This window comes from Sus scrofa, chromosome X, assembly GCF_054392235.1.
Source record: "Sus scrofa isolate SSC_HxYL_T2T_F1_AM1 chromosome X, Sscrofa_HxYL_maternal_Yorkshire_Landrace_v2.0, whole genome shotgun sequence".
NCBI lineage: Eukaryota > Metazoa > Chordata > Mammalia > Artiodactyla > Suidae > Sus > Sus scrofa.
In genome coordinates this window covers 67,749,615-67,771,194 of record NC_139401.1, presented here as the reverse complement: position 1 = coordinate 67,771,194, position 21,580 = coordinate 67,749,615, and the positions used below count along the sequence as shown (strand labels likewise).

Here is a 21,580-nt window from a genome sequence, read left to right as displayed (position 1 = left end):
GTGTATCTATTAAATCCAAATTCCCAATGGCCCAGGCACTCTTATGCATCACTTGCATGGAAGAAATATTAGCCTGACAAAGTTGAGCAGCTTGCTGCTGGCTTCCTGTGGCTGATCCTTTCACCTCTCTGGGCCTCAGTTTCCCCATCTGGTTATTACGGATTTGGACTGGATGGTCTTCTTATAACCTGTACAGCTATGACAGCCTGAGTTCATATGCTTCTGCACTATTTGCGCCCATGACATCCTCAGAAAAGAGCCCAGTAGCACTAGGCACTGCCTGACCTTGGCACTAAGTTTGAGGAGCTTCCCAAGTATTACTTAAAATGTGGTAGAGGAGAAAAGGTGCTTTTCCCAACCTCCTAAATGCCATTCACAGCCTTACCTCCTTGCCTTTGCTCATATATAGGTCCCTCTGTCCAGAATATCCTATGTCTGTCAAGGACCCAATCCAAAGCCAGGCAGCATGACAAAGCTGTCACTGGCTCCTCTCTGAACTCCCTTGGCTCCAGGCATGGTGCACCTGTTATTGCAGTCTTCTTATACATACGTCTACTGTGCCCAACTACATTGTAAACTCTTCTAGGCAGGAACCAGGTTTTCATGCATTTTAGCATCCTCAGGGCCCAACTTTTATCAGTGGGCATCAAGACAAGAGATAAAGGCCTTGTCATCACTCAGTATAGTTCTGTGGTTGAATGGGTGCTAAGGAATCAATCCCCCTGGGGTCATATCCTGGCTCTATGGCTTACTAAATAGGTCATTTTTTTTACAAGTGATAGTATCTTTGTGCCTTGATTCCTTCATCTATAAAATTGGAGAAATAGTGTCTACTTTATGTAAAGTAAAGATTAGGGAGCAAATACAAGTAGAGTGTTAGACACTTACTCAAAATCGTTCTATATAATATTTGTGTAAAAATATTAGTAATCTTCATGACATGCTTATGAAGTAGGTATTATTATAATGATCCCCAATTTACAGATTGGGCAACTAATGCAAAGAGATGTTGGGCTACTTATTCAGGGCCATAAAGAAAGCAAATGGCAGAGTGAGGGCTCAAACCCAGGAAGAGCAGTCTCAGGGTCCGTGCACTGAAGCACCATGTTGACTATGCTGCCTCTCAACAGCTAGCATTATTATCTTTCTTCTGCCAGTGCAGACCAATTATAGATGCAAAGGCCAAGTGGTAGGCTGCCTTCCTCTAGCTCGCTTTTTGCTGTCCCCAGGTGCTTTTGATCTGCAAGACACACATTTTTGTTTCTTCTTCCCTCTGGTTGACCTTCACAGTCTGACCTCATTGAGTCCTCCCCTCTGATCCTGCCCTTGTATCCCATCCATGTTGCCCACCCGGTGGTCAGCAAGCTGCTGAATGAGATGAAAGAAGAAGAGTTCATCTGCTCCTTGTGGACAGACTCCTTAATGTGAGAAAAAGACTTGCCCTCATGTTTTGGGATTCTCAGGAACTTTATCTCTTAAATGCAATGTATACTGCCATCAAAAAGACATATAATTTAACCCGAGTCTCCAAGAGTGGGCTCTCTGAGCCATGAACATTCCCAGGCTAATCTCTCTTGTAGAATTATAGACTAAGCTGCAATAAACCTCAGAGATGTCCAAGTCTATTACTATAAAGAGGGAAAAATCAGGATCCAGTAGAGGGAAGGAACTCAGCAGGGAAATAGTAGGTGCTCATCAAATTTTTGTTGCAAGAATGAGAGACCAAGGGCCACATGCTTGAGAGGTAAGGTGTACTGTCTGAGACCATGGGACCAAGTTGTTCTTTGTCCCAAGGGCTTCACACAAACTCCACATCCTGAACTCAGTGGCACCACTAGAGAAGGCACATTTAAAAATACAAATGTCTATGGAGTTCCCGTTGTGGCTCAGTGTGGTACAAACCCAACTAGTATCCATGAGGATATGGGTTTGATCCCTGGCCTCTCTCAGTGGGTTAAGGATCTGGCATTGCCATGAGCTGCGGTGTATGTCTCAGACACAACACAGACCCCATGTTGCTGTGGCTGTGGCGTAGGCTGGCAGCTGCAGCTCTGATTTGACCCGTAGCCTGGGAACCTCCATATGCTGCAGGGGCAGCCCTAAAAAGCAAAAGTAAATAAATAATAAAAAATACAAATGTCTGTAGAAAGCAAACTTATGGTTACCAAAGGGGGAGAGGGAAGGAATAAATTGGGAGTATGGGATTAACAGACACACACACTACCATATATAAAATAGAGATACGATAAGGATTTACAATATAGCACAAGGAATTATATTCGACATATTATAATGAACTATAATGGAAAAGAATCAAATAAATGATAATGGAAAAGAATATATATACAACCAAATCACTATACTGTACACTTGAAACTAACACAATATTGTAAATCAATGACACTGCAACAAAAAATAAAATAAAATAAAAATGCCTGGACACAACTGGTTGAGATTCTAATTTATTCACCTCAGAGGTGAGGTCCAGACAAAAAAAAAAATTTTGTTTTTAAGTTCCCAAGGTGATTCTAATGAGAAGTCAAGGTTGAGACTGCTCTAAACTAGTGCGTCTCAAGCATGACTGCACACAAAAACCCTCTGGAGCAGGTTTAAAATACACACACACACACATAATACCTGGGCTTCACGGCCAGAGATTTCTGATTTAATTGGTATGGAGTGGGGTCCAGGCATCAGTTTTTTTCAGAATGTATCAGATGATTTCAAACACAGCCAAGGCTGAAAACCAAAAGCAATATCCACTACTTGATAGAGGATAACTGAAAAGAAATAAATCATAGTTTGGAGTTCCCTGGTGGCCTAATGGTTAAAGACCCAGCATTTTCACTGCTGTGGCTTTAGTTCTCTCACTGGCCTGGGAACTTCTGCTTGCTGTGAGCGTGGCAAAAAAAGAGAAAGTAATCATAGTTTATCTACCTTGTAAGCTCCATGAGGACAAAGAATTTTGGCTGTCTTGTTCACTACTGTATTTCTAGCACCAAAACCAGTGCCTGGTACACAGTAGGTGCTCAATAAAAGTTTATTGGATGAATGAATGCATGGTTTCTTGGTCTTCATAACCTTTCCACTTGCCACTGTGTGCAAGTCAGTTATAATGTCTTGGGGGTCTATCTTTTTCATTTCTTTTTTTTTCTTTTTCAGCTGTACCCAAGGCATGCAGAAGTTCCTGGGCCAAGGACTGAACTTGTGCCACAACAGCAACCTGATCCACAGAAGTGACAATGCTGGATCCTTAACCCTCTGTATCACAAGGGAACTCCAATTTTTTTTTCATTTCTTAAATAGGAGTGATAACACACAGGGCTGTCAGGAGGACTGTAAGAGATAATGTATATAAGAGTGCTTCATAAATTAGAAGGAAATGCAAAAATACTAGCTAACTTCAGAGAGAAAACTTCAATTTCCTGGCTTCCTGTCTCACCCCCCCCAAATTCTAATTCTCTTCTTAGTCCCACCAGATATAGTCCTGCTGAATCTCCAGGGTCCCACTAGAAAGTCCTCCACTTGATCCTCTCCCAACCCGATGATGATAGAAACACATTCCTTTCCTATTCCTCACTTTCAGTACAGCCTCCTCCTCACTCACTGTGACTGAGAACAGGCACAAGAGTTCCAGTTCTGGATCTGCAACTTATTCCATAACCCGCAATCAAATTACATCCTCTTCTCTGAGCCTATTTCTTCGTTGAGAAAATGGGGATAATAATGGTAACGATACCATAGAATCATTGTGAGGAATGAGTTAAGGACTCACGTAATGCCAGACACATAGTAAACTCTTAACCATAATAATAAAAGCCATGGCTTTTTGTCCAAAGGTTCTTCAGTTTTAAAAAAGAGGGGGGTCACCTCAGTACAAAAGCAAGGTGGGGCAATCTAGCTGTGACGTCCATCACTTTTCAATTTAATTTTTATTTTATATTGGAATATAGATGATATACAATGTCGTGTAAGTTTCGGGTGTACAGCAAAGCGATTCAGTTACACACATACCAATTTTTTTTTCAGACTCTTTCCCCATATAGGTTATTACAGAATACTGAGTAGAGTTCCCTGTGCTGTCACTTTCTGATATCTGGAGTTGATTTGACCGGCCAAATAGAAGTGCAAAAACATGCTACTCGCTCTCCCTGTTTGTCAGTCAGCAAAGATGTATTGCGCATTTACTGGATACCAAGGCACTGGGGGAATACAACCCCCACCCTTAAGGAGTCTGGTCGGAGACCTAAGCGCTTAAGAAAAAGGTCATAGCCCAGGCACCACTATCAAATTGGCAATGGTACATCCTGATTGCAGGCTTCAGAGTGTTGGTGAAGGCAAAAAACACAAACCAGCTAAGGGTAAGCATTAACTGATATAGCAGAGTTATTAGATAATATGGAAGGATTTAAAGAAATGCAAACAGGTTTGGGGGTTTTTAAAGAGCTGTGGGGTGTTCATGATATATTCTGGATGTTAACCCCTTATCAGATATATGAGTCACATGATATAAACATTCTTGAATAATATGCTCCTTTGCAAAGGACTATAAAAGGGTGGATGCATTACAGTAATTTTTTCTTACAAAACAAAAATGAAACATTCATAAGGAAAAATATTAGAAGAACATACATCAGAATGTAGCCAACTATATCAGGTTGATACAAAGAATGGTTTTTCTTTTCTTGTTTTTCCCTGGTGCGTTCTATACATCCAAGTTTTCTGCATCAAATTTATATTATTTTTATAATTAGGGAAATTGTCACTAAAGTTATCATTATTATTATTGGTATTATTATTATTGGTATTAAAGGTAGAGTCCTAGAAAATAAAAAGAAATGCAAACAACTATCTCCTTCTAGGCCACTTAGTCATTCAACAAACATTTGCAGTGTGCCTACTTCCAAACCAGATGCTGAGGAAAGAGGGGTGAGTCAGCCACTGTCCTGTTCTCAAGGATGATAATACATAACATTTGGGGGAGGGGTGTTTTTTTGTTTACAAAGCTCTTCCGTGTTGGATTTCATTTGATCCTCCCAACAAAGAGAAAACAGCCTCAGCAATGAAATTACCCCCATTAGCAAATACTGAAATTGGGCATTATCCTTTGACAAAATGAGAAAAACTAGCCAGGCTCATAATCAGGCCTTTTACCTCTAAAGTAAAGGCCTGTCACTAGCCCTCAACCATCTAATGTTAATACTGATTTCCCTTGGGGTGAAGGAAACCCTTCAAACTCATCTGAACTAATCAGATCTGATGGCTGCAGTAGTTCTATCTTATTTCCAAATCCCCACCACCTTTAAAACAGGCTTTCACTCTTCTCAGGAGAGAATGCAAATTTCTAGCTTCCAGTTCATCTTGGGGTGGGGAATGGCCAGGCTGTTCTTCCAATTTTCAAAGAAGAGGGTCATGTTACTTTCAAGATGTGGTAAAGGAAAGAAAATAAAAATGAATTCAAGAAGGTTCAACACGTATTTTGACAGTCTCTGCCTCAACTAACTTCTCCCAAGCTGGGCCACATGGAGAAACCAAGAGTTGCAAGAGTGAACCAAGTAGAGCTGGAATACAGCAGAGAGAATCAAAGGAGGCTATAAAGGTGAGGAAATGTCTGGAGTTCCCTTTGTGGTGCAGCAGAAACGAATCCGACTAGGAACCATGAGGTTGCAGGTTCGATCCCTGGCCTTGCTTGGGTTAAGGATCCAGCATTGCGGTGAGCTGTGGTGTAGGTTGCAGACGAGGCTCAGATCTGGAGTTGCAGTGGCTCTGGCATAGGCCGGCAGCAACAGCTCCAATTCGACCCCTAGCCTGGGAACCTCCATATGCCGAGGGTGTGGCCCTAAAAGGACAAAAGACAAAAAAAAAAAAAAAAAAAAAAAAAAAAAAAAAAAGGAGGGAGGGAATGTCTGAGTGGGAGTCTGGATGGATGGATAGGAGTTTTCAAGAAGACAAGCAAGGAAATGGCTATGGAAGCTTGCCTTGCCTTTGTGCTCTATGCTTTTCACCTAAGACCTAGCAGCCTGCACTGTGGTTGTCTCCCTCCACACTGTCTTCCTAACTAAATATTAAGACTCACGGGCAAAACGTAGGTCTTATCAATTCCATGGTTCCAATACATGGCACAGAGGGCCTGGCACAGTCTTAATACAATGAGCTAGGTAGGAATTAGCCCTTGAAGCCAGCTCTAAATCACCAGATTAGAGATAAACTGCTTTACTTTATTAAAGAACACGAAAATGAAAGGCAAAAAATATCTCAGCTATGCCCCAACTCACCATTTCAAAGCACATTTAAACAGAATGCAGCAACATTTTACAACAGTTCCTGAAGAAATGCTGTCCATATTTCCCCATCAAAAACACAGAAGCAACAAGCCCTCACAGTGAACCATTAGCCCTACTTGTTCATCAGAGGAAGCAGACATTTAGCCTGGAGCCGCAGACAGGAGCAGCACAACCCCCTCCAACAGCAGACAACAGCCCGTGCATCTGGAGGGTAGATGTTTTGTCACCATAAAGGGAAGCTCTGCCAGGCGGATACAGCATGGGTGGAGCTGGCAGCAGATGGGGTGAGTTAAAGAGGGTGGGGGTTAGGAGGGAGAGTGCTATAAATTTCTCAAGAACAAGGTCTAGCTCTTACGTATATCTGTCTGCCTGGTGCCTGGCCCGGCCCCAGGTGCCACAGGACCACCTGTACCCTTGCGCAAGTTGTATTCCTACAAGGGCACCCTCCCAAGGAGTCTCAAGCTGGGGACAAAATCAGGCTAGGCCCAATGCCCTGTCTGACTGCACATGGAAGAAGGGGCACCTTTCTTGGATTATTACGCCAAGAGAGGGTGATTTTTCAAAATTGGTCCGCCCAGAGGATGTGCTATTTTTAAAAAGCTATGACCAGGACAGCTGACTTTTTCTAATTGCAATGCTCAAAGAATGTGTCTTTGCCTAAAGATTCCACCAAAAGCAGTGGCTTTTCCTCATTGGTTCATCCAGAGGAGGCACCCTTTTGCCACCCCTCTACCCAGAGGGTACACCTAATTTGCTATATATGCTACCAGCTCCCACTGACATCTAACAGGAGTTCAATACACATCAACTGGTATGCAAGGAGTCCTCGCCTTCACTGGCTCTTCCCCCTCCGTCACCACCTCCTCCCCATGTGCAGCAGATAGTCTTGAAACTACAGGCACAGAATGTAAAGCCTCTGCGCCCAGTCAATAACAGTTGCTTCCTAAATCTACCCTTTTCATTAATTTGGAATTACAAGGGAAAAGATTGCACTGTGCTCTTTCACAACGGGGAGTAAACTTATGTAACTCATTATTCTGAGAAGTAAAAGCGGCAAGAAATTGGAATACAGTGAGACTTAGCTCTCCAGAAGCCTCAAGACATGGGTCTCTCTTCAGAGGAGGGTTTCCCAGGAGCTGGATTCTTCTCCCCTTCTTTTCATACTGATTCGTTTCTTTAATTTTCACCATTTTGAGTGGAATTCTTCCTGAAAACACACTTCTCAGCCTTCTTCAATTGATTCCTCTGAAGATGCTTCTGCCTCTTCTCCATGCCTTGTTTGTCATCCTCGGCATCAGTTATTTGCCAGGAATGCAAGCTAGAGGGGCTGCCTTTAGTATCTCTCCCCCCGATCACAGCCGATAGAGGGGATACAAAAGTGCCCCCTCTATAGTTTTCCCCTCTCCCTTTTGTCCTTGTCCCAGTATTTCTCAGGGTCACCTAACTGGATGTCTCAGGACCCCAAAATAGCCACAGGAGAGGTTCTGCTTTCTAAGTCAGTGCAGCCACAGACCCTGGAGATCTCTTTGGACCAGTCCTCTTCCTGCCTCTGGGCAGCTGCTGGCCAAGATCCTTATTCTCTAACTCTCTTTCTATTGGGATCGTGAGGGGAAAACGAAGATAAATACTTCTTCTGAATTGCATTTGTTGGGAGTTCCCTGATGGCCTAGCCGTTAAGGATCTGGCGTTGTGACTACTGTGGCTGGAGTTCGATCCTTGGCCCAGGAACTTCTTTCTATATGCTATGGGTGTAGTCAAAAAATAAACCGATAAGTTGCATTTGTTGAAGTAGACATTGGTTTAAAAATACTAAGCACATCTATACAGTTGTTCTCACTATTACACACTATCATTAACACACAAAATGGTATGCCACGTAAGAGAATTCAGGACAGCACGAAGTCCAATCCAGATGTTAAATCAGAGGCAAACCATTTCACCTCCTTTTTATGATTTTTAGCATAGCCTAATTTAGAACACCTAAATATTACAAAGTGGAAGTTTTCTTCCTCATCCCCAGGCTGCAACAACACTGTGCATAGCGGAATCTTTATATCTTTTCACAAAGAAAGGTAAATTGAGGTTAACTTGATGTCGGGTTCCAACCCAATAATGTCAAGAGTGATATTAGGGGAGTTCCCGTCGTGGCTCAATGGTTAAGGAACCCAACTAGTACCCATAAGGATGAGGGTTCGATCCCTGGCCTCACTCAGTGGATTAAGGATCCAACATTGCCGTGAGCTGTGTGGTGTAGGTTGCAGGCACAGCTCAGATCCCATGTTGCTGTTGCTGTGGCTATGGCTGTGGCTGACAGCTACAGCTCCAATTTAACCCCTAGCCTGGGAACCTCCATATGCCGCAAGTGAGGCCCTAAAATGAGTGATATTAAGTAGCTAGGACATAAGAAAACAAAAATACTGTTCTCATCTAAAATGTCAGTGGTTGTTGATGACATGTTATGACCCAAAAAATGTAAAATAAAAGATTATTTACTCTGTCTTTGAGTTCCCGTCGTGGCTCAGTGGTTAACGAATCCGACTAGGAACCATGAGGTTGCGGGTTCGATCCCTGCCCTTGCTCTGTGGGTTAAGGATCTGGCGTTGCCGTGAGCTGTGGTGTAGGTCACAGACGCGGCTCGGATCTCGCGTTGCTGTGTCTCTGGTGTAGGCCAGTGGCTACAGCTCCGATTCGACCCCTAGCCTGGGAACCTCCATATGCCGCGAGTGCAGCCCTAAAAAGACAAAAAAAAAAAAAAAAAAAAAAAAAAAAAGATTGTTTACTCTGTCTTAACATATATTTATTTTTTATTAATAAAATTAAAATGGCTTCATTTTTCTAATTTCCTGTGTTCTCTTATAAAGTCAAAAAATGTGTATTATCTATAAACTTGGTATTTTATTACTGATTACATTGAATTCATCCATGAGATATTTTTGGTCACTTATGTTAAGCTGCATTATAGTTCATGCTCATTAGTCACAAATATATTGTAATTATTCAGACTCTGGATGGTCTCTTTCAGCTTTAACCATCTATACCACCGCAGTGGTTGTCACCATGGCAGCACATCTGAATCACCTAGGAGGTTCTTTTGAAAATCCTGGTTCATGGGCCTCATTCCACCCCACCCCTATAAATTCCAGTTTTATTGGTATGGGGTGGGACCACGGCATTAGTAACTTTTTTAAGCTCTCCAAGTAATTCAGATGTGCAGCCAGGGTCTATACTTTTGGCTGTAATTTTTTAAACAAAAACAAAAAAAAATCAACCAAACAAGCAGTGTGAAAGATTCCACTCAGGGAGATGACTGAATTGCCTGGTGGTCTGGGCATGCTGTAGACATCACAAGCTGTGCCCATGACCTTGAGGCTGCCTGGCTGTGAGATCAGGGCTTACTGGCTCTAAATCCATGCTGGTGAAAGTTAGACCTTCAGGCAAGCTGCCAAATATGTCACTGAAACATCCCGAGGCCCCATAGGTTTTGTGAGAAGATGTCTCTTCACCCACAAACCAAGCTAGGTTCTATAAAATTGGCGAGCCAAGCTAGGAGCCATGAAACCATTCCAAGGGAAGAGGTGACCAGAGAGCCAGCAGGACACTTGGATGAGAGCTCTGCCCCAAGGCAGGGGATGCTGCCTAACTGTGCCACCTGAGTCCATCCTCTGCTGCTTCAGTAAGGCCCCTCCTTGGCGTCCCAGCCTGGCAGGTCCTGTGGTCAGCCAGCACCACACATTCTGTGACAATAAACATCTCAGAGCTGCCAGGACTTGTGGTGGTGCCTCGGCTTCAGTTCCAAAGAATGTTTTCCCCCTTGGTTGGCGAGGCAGTGAACAGATGTCAGTGGGGGAGAACAAAGGGAGGAGTCAAAGGAAAGCAAAATCTCCGGGTTGGGAGAGATGGGCCGACAGCCTCAAAAGCAAGCTGAGGCTCCTCTGTGGGCACACAGGCGTTCTTTACACATTCTGCAAAAGGGAAGACTGGCTGCACTTTGGAGCTGTCTAGGAAACATTCTTATTATAACTTCATCTTGACAGTATCCCCATCCGGGGATTTCAAAAGGTTTTGTGGAATTTCATCCTCTCTTTTTATGCTTTTTAGGGCCACACCTACAGCATCTGGAAGTTCCCAGGCTAAGGGTCAAATCAGAGCTATAGCTGCCAGCCTATACCACAGCCACAGCAAGCCACGTCTTCGACCTACACCACAGCTCACGGCAACACCAGATCCTCAACCCACTGAGCGAGGCCAGGGATTGAACCCACATCCTCATGGATCCTAGTTAGGTTCATTAACCACTGAGCCATGAAGGGAACTCCAAATTTCATCCTCTTAGGATTTAGTGATTGCATATGTGATCGTGGCACATGGGCCAGGCATTTTCAAGGCAGTATTTTGGATCCTGTCAACAACCTTCTGAACTGGGGAGCATTAAGACCCTTTTTACAGATGAGAGGCTGGTTCTGAGACCCCTTGGTCAGCTTATAAGTGCTGGGCGAGTCAGACTGAAAGCCACAGCTGCTGCTTCCAAGTCCCAAGATTCTTTTCCTTAATATGTCATATCATTAATTTTTTTCTATTTCTTAAAAGTAACCCATGGGAGTTTCCAGGTGGCCTAGTGGTTAAGGATTTGGCATTGTCACTGCTGTGGCTTGGATCACTGTTGAGGCATGGGTTAGATCCCTGACCCAGGAACTTCCTCAGGCCGAGCATGCAGCCAAAAAAACCAAAAAAAGTAGCACACGTTCATTTAAGAAATTTTGAGAAATACAGAAAGGTATAAGAAAACAAATAAGAGTTCCCACTGTGGTTCAGTGGGTTAAGAACCCAACTAGTATCCATGAGTATGCATGTTCGATCCCTGGCTTCATTCAGTGGGTTAAAGATCCAGCGTTGCCGCAAGCTGTGGTGTAGGTCAGACATGGCTTGGATCTGGCGGTGCTGTGGCTGTGGCATAGGCCAGCAGCTGCAGCTCCAATTCAACCCCTAGCCTTGGAACTTCCATAGGTTGCAGGTGCAGCCCTAAAGATAAAAAAAGAAAAAAGAAAACAAATAACACCCACTCCCATGATCTCATTCATTAAGATAACCATCGCTATCTTTGTTATCATTTGCTATCATTGTTATCACCCTGAGATAACAACCATTGTTGACATTTTGGCATCTACCTCTCCAGTTTCTTTCTTATGTGTGTTTTACTTCAAATAATATTGTACATGTAATTTAATACTTTGGTTTTTCACTCAGCATTACTCCTGCACATTTCCACATATCCTCAAATATTTGTTTCAGAGCATGATTTTTCTTAGCTGTCTAGTATTCTATGGCTTAAACCTGTCAACATGTACTGAACAACACCCAATTATTGAACAAGTTGTTTTCATTTTTTGGTTAATATAAATCACCAAAAGACGCAGTGAGCATCTGTGAGCATTTTCCCCACAATATCTGACCATTTCTTTAGCATAAGGTCCTGGAAGTGGAACTACTGGGTCAAGGGGGATAGGAGCATAAAATGTCAGAATTGCTGGCAACTGTGACAGAGTGGAGAGCGCCCAAAGCCTGCTGGTGGAGACCTCACTCCCCTCCCGGCCTGCTGGTTGGGGAGAACAATATGAGTTTGACTATTCTGCAGATACTGGGAATCAGACTATAAATTGCCAGGCAGTTAATTACACTGTTCTCAGAAGCAAATGATATCACTTAAAATAAAAACAGCTGAATCATTTTTGAAACCCATCTCCTTTTTGAGTCCACTTTCCAAATGAAAAAAAAAAAAACTTTTCTGATTTTCCCCTAGATGAATTACAGACCATTCTTAAGAACCTATGCTGTTTAGACAGAAAAAAAATGGAAGAAAATATACAGTCAAACCTCAAATGTCCCCACTGACAAAAAAGCAGGGGCGTGAATAATGTATTTTGCTCTGCAGTGCAACCGAATCACACAGCCAGGACATACTGGCAGGTAGATTCTTTCTTTCTCTCCCTCTTTCTGCCTCACTGTAGCATGGAGCCCCTCCTAGGGGGACCCGGACCTGGCTCTGCAAAGTAGGGAGAGGCCGAGGTCGCCCAGGTCTCATCTGCCCAAAGATAATGAAAACTTAAATGTAGATCAAGAAAAATCTGCAGGTTAACTATTAACGGCTTCATTTGAACCTTCCCAAGACTCTCCCTGTATCCAGCTCCTTGGTCAGCAAATAGAACGTTGGGGCCTCCCCACCCCACCTCCACTCCGAGGGCTCACTCTGAGTCAGGAGGGGCCTTGCAGCTTCTCCTCCTGAATCACTGGAGTTTGTTCCTCCCCCACACTAGCCCTCTCACATATCCAGGGCCTCGCACAGGCTACCTCCTGAGCCAGGAATTCCCTCCCCCTCCTTCTTCAATTGGCCAGCTCCAGATCATCCTTCAGAACTCAGACACCACATCCTCCCCCAAGCTTTTCCAAGCCTCTGGGCTGAATTAGGTGAGTTTCCTCTGCCTTTTGATAACCCCCTAGCAGTATGAAGACGCCAGGTTCTCCCCGCTGGACCTCTACATCCCCAGAAATCAGCACAAGGTCAGGCCCAGAGTCAGGTGCTCAATAAATGTGTGATAGTTAGATTCTTTCTTGAACTTAAGAGAACTTGAACTTAATACATATTTATTAAGTGCCAAACACTATTTTAGGGACTGGAGATACGGCAGTAAAAACAGATAAAAATCTCTGCCCTTAAGAAGCTTACCTTCTATTGAAGATCTTACATTTTAGAAAAAGAGAGAGGAAGGAAAGGAGGGAGGGATAGGAGGAAGGAGGGACAGAGATTGCTCAAACCTCTCAAGTTAAAGGACTGAGTCTGGCGGTCTTGTGCACAATCAAACCTACTGCCTCACACACAAAGCACCTTGTTTCGAGCCTCCTTGGGCAAACGCAGTCCATACACCTCCTGTTTGTGGCACTATTCATGTAGCTTTGCCCATTAAGTTACTGCTATCCTATGCAAGTTTCTCAAAACAAAAAAAAAAGAAAAATAGAACTACTATACAATCCAGCACTTCCACTTCTGAGTATTTCTCCAAAGAAAGTGAAAATGCTAATTCATAAAGGTACATACACCCATATGCTCATTGCAGCATTACTCCCAATAGCCAAGATATGGAAGCAACCTAAGTACCCATCAATAGGTGAATGGATAAAGAAGATGTGAGATATATATATACATGCATATACATAATACACAATGGGATACTACTCAGTCATAAAAAGGAATGAAATCTTGCCATTTACAACAACATGGATGGACCTAGAGGGTTTTAAGCTTAGTGAAATAAGTCATATAGAGGAAGACAAATATCATATGATATGTGGAATCTAAAAAAACAAAACAAATGAACAAACATAACAAAACAGAAACAGAGTCCTAGATACAGAGAACAAACAGGTGGTTACCAGAAGGGAGATGGGTGGGGAGGATGAGTGAAATTGGTGAGGATGAGTGAAAAACTTCCAGTTACAAAATAAATGAGTCTTAGGGATAAAATGTACAGCATGGGAAATACAGTTAATAATAATATAATATCTTTGTGTGGCAACAGATAGTAACTGGACTTACCATGTCGATCAATTTGTAATGTATAGAAATATCAAATCACTGTATTATGTACCAGGAACTATAGTGCTGTCGGTCAATTATACTTAAAAAAAAAAAAAAAACTCACAGAAAAAGAGATTAGACTTATGGTTACCAGAGGGAACGGGGTCACGGGAGGGTGAATTGGATGAAGGTGGCCAAAAGGTACAAACTTCCACATATAATATAAGTACTACGGATATAATGTATAACATGATAAATATAATTAACATCACTGTGTGTTAGATATGAAAGTTGTTAAGAGAGTAAACCTAAGAGTTCTCATCACAAGGAAAAAAATTTTTTTTCTCTCTTTTTATCTTGTATCCGTATGAGATGATGGATGTTGACTAAACTCACTGTGGTAATCACTACATGATGTTTGTAAGTCAAATTATCACCCTGTACACCTTGAATTTATGCAATGCTGAATGTCAGTTGTATCTCGATAAAACTGGAAGAAAAGTAAATAAATAAAGTGGAAAAAAGAGATATTGCCATCTTGCGTGCTCTAACTTGAAACTTTTTATGAGGGATTATCTGAGTGAAATCATGGAATTCTGCAGAGCAGGGAAAAGCCAAGAGCTCGAACAAGGGAGGTTAGGCGAATGGTTCCCAACTGAGAGAGCAGAAGACTCTAGAAGACTCTAGATAACTCTAGAGGAGTTATTGCAAGAAGTCCATGAGTCTGAAAATCCACCAAGCATTGTTCATCTACTGAATAAGCACTACTCTGCCTATGTGTGAAGAGAAGATCGTCAATTTTAAATCTACAAATTCATGTAAAAGCACTGCTGAATTGACAGTAGCATTCCAGCGTTGTTGTTGTTGTTATTGTTTTGGCCATGCTTGAAGCATGTAGAAGTTCCAGGGCCAAGGATCGAACCCGTGCCACAGGAGTGACAACACCAGATCCTCAACCCTCTGAGCCACCAGGGAACTCTGCATTCTAACATCGTTTGGATTTATTTCTATTTGTTTACCATAGGGGATTCTAAAAAGTCCAAACTCCATCCTTGCACCCCAAATCAGACTGAATGGAAAATCCTATGGTGTGTGTGAACTGGAGTCTGGATTCTGGTTATCAGCTCTCTCCAATGTAGAGAAGACCGGATGCCCAGACACCCTGAGCTGATGTGGTGGGAAGCAAGATGGCACCCACCCCTGTAGACTGGGAGCTCTTCAAAGGGATAGACTGGGGCTTATTTAAACCTGTGCGTCTCTAGCACCCAGCACGAGGGTGAGGGGTGGGGAGGAGACAGGACCCGCACAAAGCTGAGCCCTCTCTTCAAGGCTAGAAAGTGATGATCTGAGGTAAAGGTTGATTCGAGGCCCTCAGAAAGGGTATATGGAGCAGCAAAGCTAGTAAGCCTGTTAAGCTACTTAAGCTTTGCAGAATAATAAATCCATACTTGGGAAATATGTATAAATATGCTTTTGGTAATAATTTTACCTTCTCATTCCCGTTAGCTTTTAATAAAAATGCCTTTGGAAATGCCAACCAGGCTCTGCTCTAAAAACAGACAATAGTCAGAATGTGGGTGTGTGACGAGGAGTGTCCACAACTGGATTAAGAGCTATCAGGGAGAATAGCGGGCATAAAGATGACCAAAGGAATGTGAGGGAAAGACTCAATGGAAAGGTGACCTTCAGAGGACAGTGCCAGAGTCACTGGCCCAATCACTCCTTCCCACCTGAAGATTCTTTTTCCAAGGCTATTTCCCACTGAAAGCCTAAAGTCAACTGTGTTGTGTTTAACAAGGGAGCAAGTTGCATCACATCTATTCTCCACATGAAACAAGGTGGACCTTCCTTCCTCCCCTCAGCCTTCATCTCATCTCCCAAGTCCCAGTTGCAAGAATTGCAGGAGGCCTGTTCTCTAGAGCAGCTCTTAGTTCCCAAAGGTAGCAGGAGTTATTCCTCATTCTGAATGAGGTCCAGCTAGTAAAAAATGCCATGGCAGTGACACTCAATCGGCAGCTGACTTTGAACTTAGCATCACTGGAGAGGACAGAGCACTGGCTTGGATGTCAGAAGCCCTGGCTTCTAGGGCAAGGCCTCCTGCCATGGACCTGCTGGGTGGCATAGCCAGTGCCACACTCCCCAATAGGCAGATCAAGTCCATGCTTAGGGCACTAACAACAGGAGTTCGAAAGAGAGAGAGAATGAAAGAATCTAATAAGAAGCTGTTTTAATTTCAACGCACAGATGGAGCTTTGAATAATTTTTTAAAATAACATTTTATTTGAGGGTTTAGTATTGCTTTCATTTGGAATTACATATGGAACAGAACTACAATCTTTCCAGCACTTAGGGCTACTAAAGGTCTTGAGCCAGCCAGGTGCCTTTAGACAAGTCCTTTCCCTTTTAGGGGCCTCAGTAGTCAAGTGCCACGGCGCCCATAATGGTTAATGACCAAATGTATTAAACTGACCCCACCTAAGCCAGAGAAGTACAGGGACAAAGATGCAAATTAACCACCCTCCTCCTGACACCTAACTGACTCTATAAAGATCAAAATTGACCCCAAGAGCCATAACTTGAATCTCCTCCTATTACTTTACTATTCTGCCATCCTGACACTTTTATCACCTTAGCTATTACTGCATCTAAAAAAGGAGAGGAGTTCCCACTGCGGCACAGTGGGTTAAGAATCTGCAGTGGCTCAGGTCACTCCAGTGGCATGGGTTCAATCCCCTGCCTGGCACAGTGGATTACAGGATCCATCATTACCCTGTGGTGTAGGTTGCAGCTGCAGCTCAGATTCAATCCCTGGCTGGGGAACTTCCATATGCCATGGGTGCAGCCGTAAAAAAATTAAAATTAAAAAATAGATTAAAAATTTAAAAGGAGAAGATTAAATGTCTTATTTCTAAAGTGGAGGAAGTTCTAGTGGATATTTTGCTATCCAAATTTCCAGGGAAGATGTTTTCAACACATGGAAATACCATGAAGCAGACCAGGAATTTCATGGCCTTTAAAAGAAAATGGGCTTGCTCCCCCTCCCCACTCTGTCAAGCCACTGCCCCAACAGTCTCTGGGGCTGACAGCTAGGTCAGAGAGGAAAGTGAGCCATGGTAGAGTGCCTGTTCCAGGTCCCCCAAGTTCCCCCTGCTCCATCCAACTCAAGCAGCTTTCACGGTCAGATTCAGGGTCTACCACACCTCACCTAATGGTAAACTGGCTGTAATCTAGGAGTGCCGCTTTCATTTTTTCACCTTCATATAGATTTCATCTCCCTTCACACTGGAATTAAGATTTAAACATAAATAAACCAGCTGTCCTTTCTGATTTGGAGCCAGAGCTACCACAAAGTTGGAAAATCAAGAGGCAGGAATTTTACATAAAGATGAAGAGGGAGTTTCCACCATTAACCCAACTGGCTGTATTCAAGCCAAAATCATTGCAAGAAGGAAGAGAGCATCTTTCCCACAGCAAGTTCATGAGCTAGTGTAACATGATAGCTCCCCAGTGTTATTAAACATACCTAGTGTTGTCTAGTGCTTCAGTGACTTCCTTGCTCACACAGGAGGTATTATACCCCCAGGCCAATGGCCTGATTGCTTTTGTAATTATCATCTAAGCACCTACAAACATGAAATAGATCTCTGAGGGAGAAATTGGAAAGCTTCAATTGACTCAGCATATGGCAGCAGGCATGGAGCTATTTCCCACTGGTTTTGACCATGCCATTCTTGAGATGAAGAGCACGGAGTCCAGGACACGAATGCAACAAAAGGAGTCACATTCAAATCCAGATGCAAGGAAAAAAGCACACGTGCTAGGCAGGGCAATGCCAAGGGTACAGCAACAGCCACAGATCCACATCCAGAGGAGCTTGGTGCAATGCTGGAACACGCCCTCTCCTCTTTCCAACCCCCATCCCCCACCCCAGACCAGTTACAAGAGCTTCTGGAGCAGTCTCAAAGGGGTTCAAGTTACCAAAGAACAGCCTTCAGTGGAGGAGAGGGTGTTGCCAGGCAACCAGGCCAGCCCAGTCACACCCTTGTAACCTTGAAGATGGTGGGGGCATGACCCCTGATTGTGGAGAGGAACACCTCAGCTCTTTTAGCATCAACTTTCTCCTCCTTTACCTCTCTCCCTCTCCTCTCCCTGTCCTCCCCCTACTGCCTCCTGGCCCGGCCCAGGCTGCAGTGCAGTCTCCTCAAGCCTGAAGGCAAAGGGCCAGTCTGATTTGTCATTACTCAGTCCGGAGGTGGCAGCCAAGCTGTCCCTGCAGGGAGGCTCCAAGCTGCTGGCCTGTCAGGTGTCATTCACTCTAGTCATGCTGCTTCCAAACCTTCCTTCCTCCCTCCCAGTTATTTCCTGCCCCCATGGCCAAAGAAATAGCTAGAGCAAGAATTTGGGGGAAATCCAGCCATAGAAAGGATATGCAAGGTAACATGCTGACTGGGAACGCTGCCCACCAGCAAAATGGTCAATCATGGAGTAGGAGTGCTAGGAGGAAAAGACATGCAGAAGAAAAGGGCAAGGCCTGACAGTGGGGGGGGGGGGGGAACACCATATTTATTTGGAATCGAAAATAATATACAACCTGCTGAACACCTTGTTGAAGCTTACGCCCAAGCGACAAGGGGGTGGTCAGATGGTACACTGATTATGCTCCCCAACTCCCTTTGAATTTGGCACTTGTGCTCAGATCATTGCTGAGAAGGCCTAATTTAAGTGCTCCGCACTCAAAGCTCCTGAAGAGAAAAGCATGCATTGGGAACCTCAAGGGGAGTCTGGGGTAGGGCATTGGACCAGAAAATGGAAAACCAGATCTTCTTGCCAAATTAAGGTAGCTGTGTTCCATTTCCACAACAGGCCCCCCAGTGCCTCTGAGCCTAGAGAAGGTATACTCTTAAAGGCAAGGGGCCACCCCCAAAATGAGAGATGGCCACTCTCCTAACTCTTGCAAACTTCAAAGAAGCCAACCCAATGCAATTTATCCTAAGAATTGCTTCCTTCCTCTCAAAGCTATCCATTGCATAATGCCATCTCTTTCTAATTCAGCAGATCACTGGTCCCAAGGCGACTTGGTGAAGCCATGCTTTCCCTCCCTTGGAAAGGGCCTGAGGACAGAAAGGTGCAATCTGGAAAAGCAGAGCCTCCTCACAATCCTTAACTTATCCTGCTGAACTCAGTAGGCGGCTCTCTGCAAGCTGTGTGGGATTTTGAAAACGACTCCCCAAGGTGACTTATCAAATTTCTCCTAGGCTAATCCTGGTAGTCAGTGGGATCCCAGAAAAAAATCAACAATGACCTTCTTACCTTCTCTGTTAACTGAGAACTAACCAGACCTAAGCCCCAGCTTTCCCAGTCCTCTACCATGCAGAGATTTCTGGTCCCATGTCTACATTCCATCTAGCAGTCATCTGTGTCTTCCATCTTCCTTTCCCCACTGGACCCAGTTCATTTTCTCCACCAGAGATCTTCACCATCTACCTCAGAAATCAGAGAGTTTTTGGAAGAGAGATGCCAGAACCTGTGACTGATATCTGCCAGAAGGGGTGGGAGCAGAGCAAGGTGAGGTCTGCAATGGAGAGGGGCTGACCAAGGCAATTCTTTCTTAAGGCAGCTGGAGGCTTGCAATCACCAGTCAGTCAGTAGCCATATTTTGCCTCCATCCAAAACTTCCTGTCCACACTGCTCCTTTTCTCCCCAACTTTCTGGTGGTGCCAGTTGGCCCTGGTACCTGTCATACCCCAGCTGTGGTCAACATTTCCAGCATATTCAGTCGCCTTGCTTTCAGCAAAAGTCCCCGAACGCTAAGGGATCATTGCGCATTTCCATGGAGAGAGGATTCCCCATTCAAAGTGTTGGGGACAAAGTAGTAAAGCACAAGGGCTTGAGTTGCCCTCCTGTCCTATCAGGGTTCCTGCGTACTCAGCCAGGGCACCACTGGGTTTCTCAGGCATGACTGATTTCTAAAGGAATCACAAAACCGCTGGCAACTGCTTTAAATGGTCCTCCTGGGCAAGTTTGTGCAGCAGGACCCTAGGAGTCAGGGGGGCAAAGAAGCTGGCGGGGAGGGGAAAGAGTCTCTCCTCCTCGCCACCCTCTCCGGCCTCTCCTGGAGCACCGGCCCAGAACTCGCGGAGAAAAGCAGGCACACGAGTTCTCAGACACTCTTCTGACAGAGAGCCGCGACCACGCTCCAGCGCGAAGTTACACAGTCCGTAGGCACCGCCGCGTAGTAGCCAGCGGCTCGGGCGCGCTTTCCAAAGTGGCCGAGCTCCTAGACTGGAGCAAAGACGCCAGCGGCGCGGCCATTTGGTTCCCGACGCCGCGTAGATGAGGACGCCTCAGGCCTGGGGGCGGCGCCGAAGCCGTCCGAACCCAGTGGCTCCCAGGGACCGCCGCAGGTCCCCCCGCCTCTCCCCCCAGATCCCCAGAAGGCAGTCGCCAAACTGCAGGGCTGGGAGCCCCGAGGGCACATGGCCACTCGGGACAGCGCAGCCAGGTCCAGGAGCAGGAAGTTCCAGCGGGAGAGCGGCGGGCGTAGAGTCAGGGAAATGGGATCCCCTCGCTCCCGAGGGGAAGGGAGGGGAGGGGAGAGCCAGCCCGGAGAGCGGGGGAGGGGTGGGCGCGGAGCGGGCGCGGGCTGGCGCCCCCAGAGGCGGGGTGCACGCGGGGCCGCGGACCGCCCAGGCGCGGCTTACCTAGCTCTTCATCGTCGTCCTCCGGGCCGAGCAGGCGGCAGGGAAGGCGGCGGCGGAGGCGCACGGTGCGGCGGAACAGGCTGTCGGTGCGGCGCCCCAGGGCCAGCAGGTGCCCCTCGAGGTCCTCGAGCAGAGCCAGCGAGTGGCCACAGAGGTCAGCGAGCTGCCGGAGCAGGCTGAGTGCAGCCAGGTGGCTCACGTCGCGGAGCTCGGTCAGCGGCTGTGGCGGGTTGCGCGGGCACAGGCGCTGGGGCACCACCGTGCGCCTGTAGAAAGGCATCCCGGGCGCGGGCGCCGGGGACCAGCCTGGCGGCACGGCTGGTTTGCCCCGAGCGGCGCTCCCTGGCCCGAGCGCCCCTGAGCGGCGGCCCCAGCTCCGGGTACAGAAGGCCCCGGGGCGCGGGCCGGCGAGCTGGCGGGCGCCGAAGACGCGGGCGGGTGGGCGGGCTGACGGGTTCCCAGCCTGGAGCGCCGGCTCCCCCCGGGGCTGCACACTCGCTGGAGCCACCAGTCCCTCTGACTCTGGTTCGCTGGGCTCCTCCTCCCCGCCTTTCTCCACCTCCTCCCTCGCTCTGCTACTTCGGGATCCCCCCACCCACCCACCCACCCCCCCTTTTTTTTTTCCTTTTGCGGTCAGAGATTCCCAGATTAACGCTTGATCCAGGAGAGGAGGGAAAGGGAAGTAGGAGTAAAAAGATCGAGCTGCAGCGTGAAAGAAGGGATGTCTGCGTGAGGCGGGTGTGTGTGTGTGTGTGTGTGTGGTGTGTGTTGGTGATGTTCATTCGTTACAGTATGTGTGCCTGTGCCCTCCTGCATAGCTCCAGTCCCAGTACTGATAGTTAAAGTTCTTTTCTGCTTTTTTTTTTTTAAATTTTTCTTCGTAAATAAAAATGCAAGCGCACACTAGCTAGTAACCAGCGGAACCCCCCGAATAATCTGACTGCATTCGTCTAGCTTTCCTTCCCCAAAGTTGTACTCAGTGCCACGCACAGGCTAGATGACTAGACAGTGAGTACAGCCTTCTA

General features: G+C 45.6%; 1 protein-coding gene across 5 annotated transcripts in view; it reads right to left on the bottom strand.

Moving 5' to 3' along the window:
* NHSL2 (NHS like 2) overlaps window positions 1-21,102 on the bottom strand; it is a 285,277-nt gene extending 264,175 nt beyond the window's left edge. For 4 of the 5 annotated variants that reach the window (XM_085008410.1, XM_085008413.1, XM_085008417.1 and 1 more), the window contains exon 1: window positions 20,556-21,072. In XM_085008410.1, the coding sequence (XP_084864536.1) occupies window positions 20,556-20,835 (280 nt within the window). In that variant the 5' untranslated portion in view covers window positions 20,836-21,072. Of the gene's footprint in view, window positions 1-20,555 lie in introns of all 5 variants that reach the window. The other variant, XM_021079846.2, reaches the window with a different exon arrangement.
* Window positions 21,103-21,580: the final 478 nt, after the last annotated feature.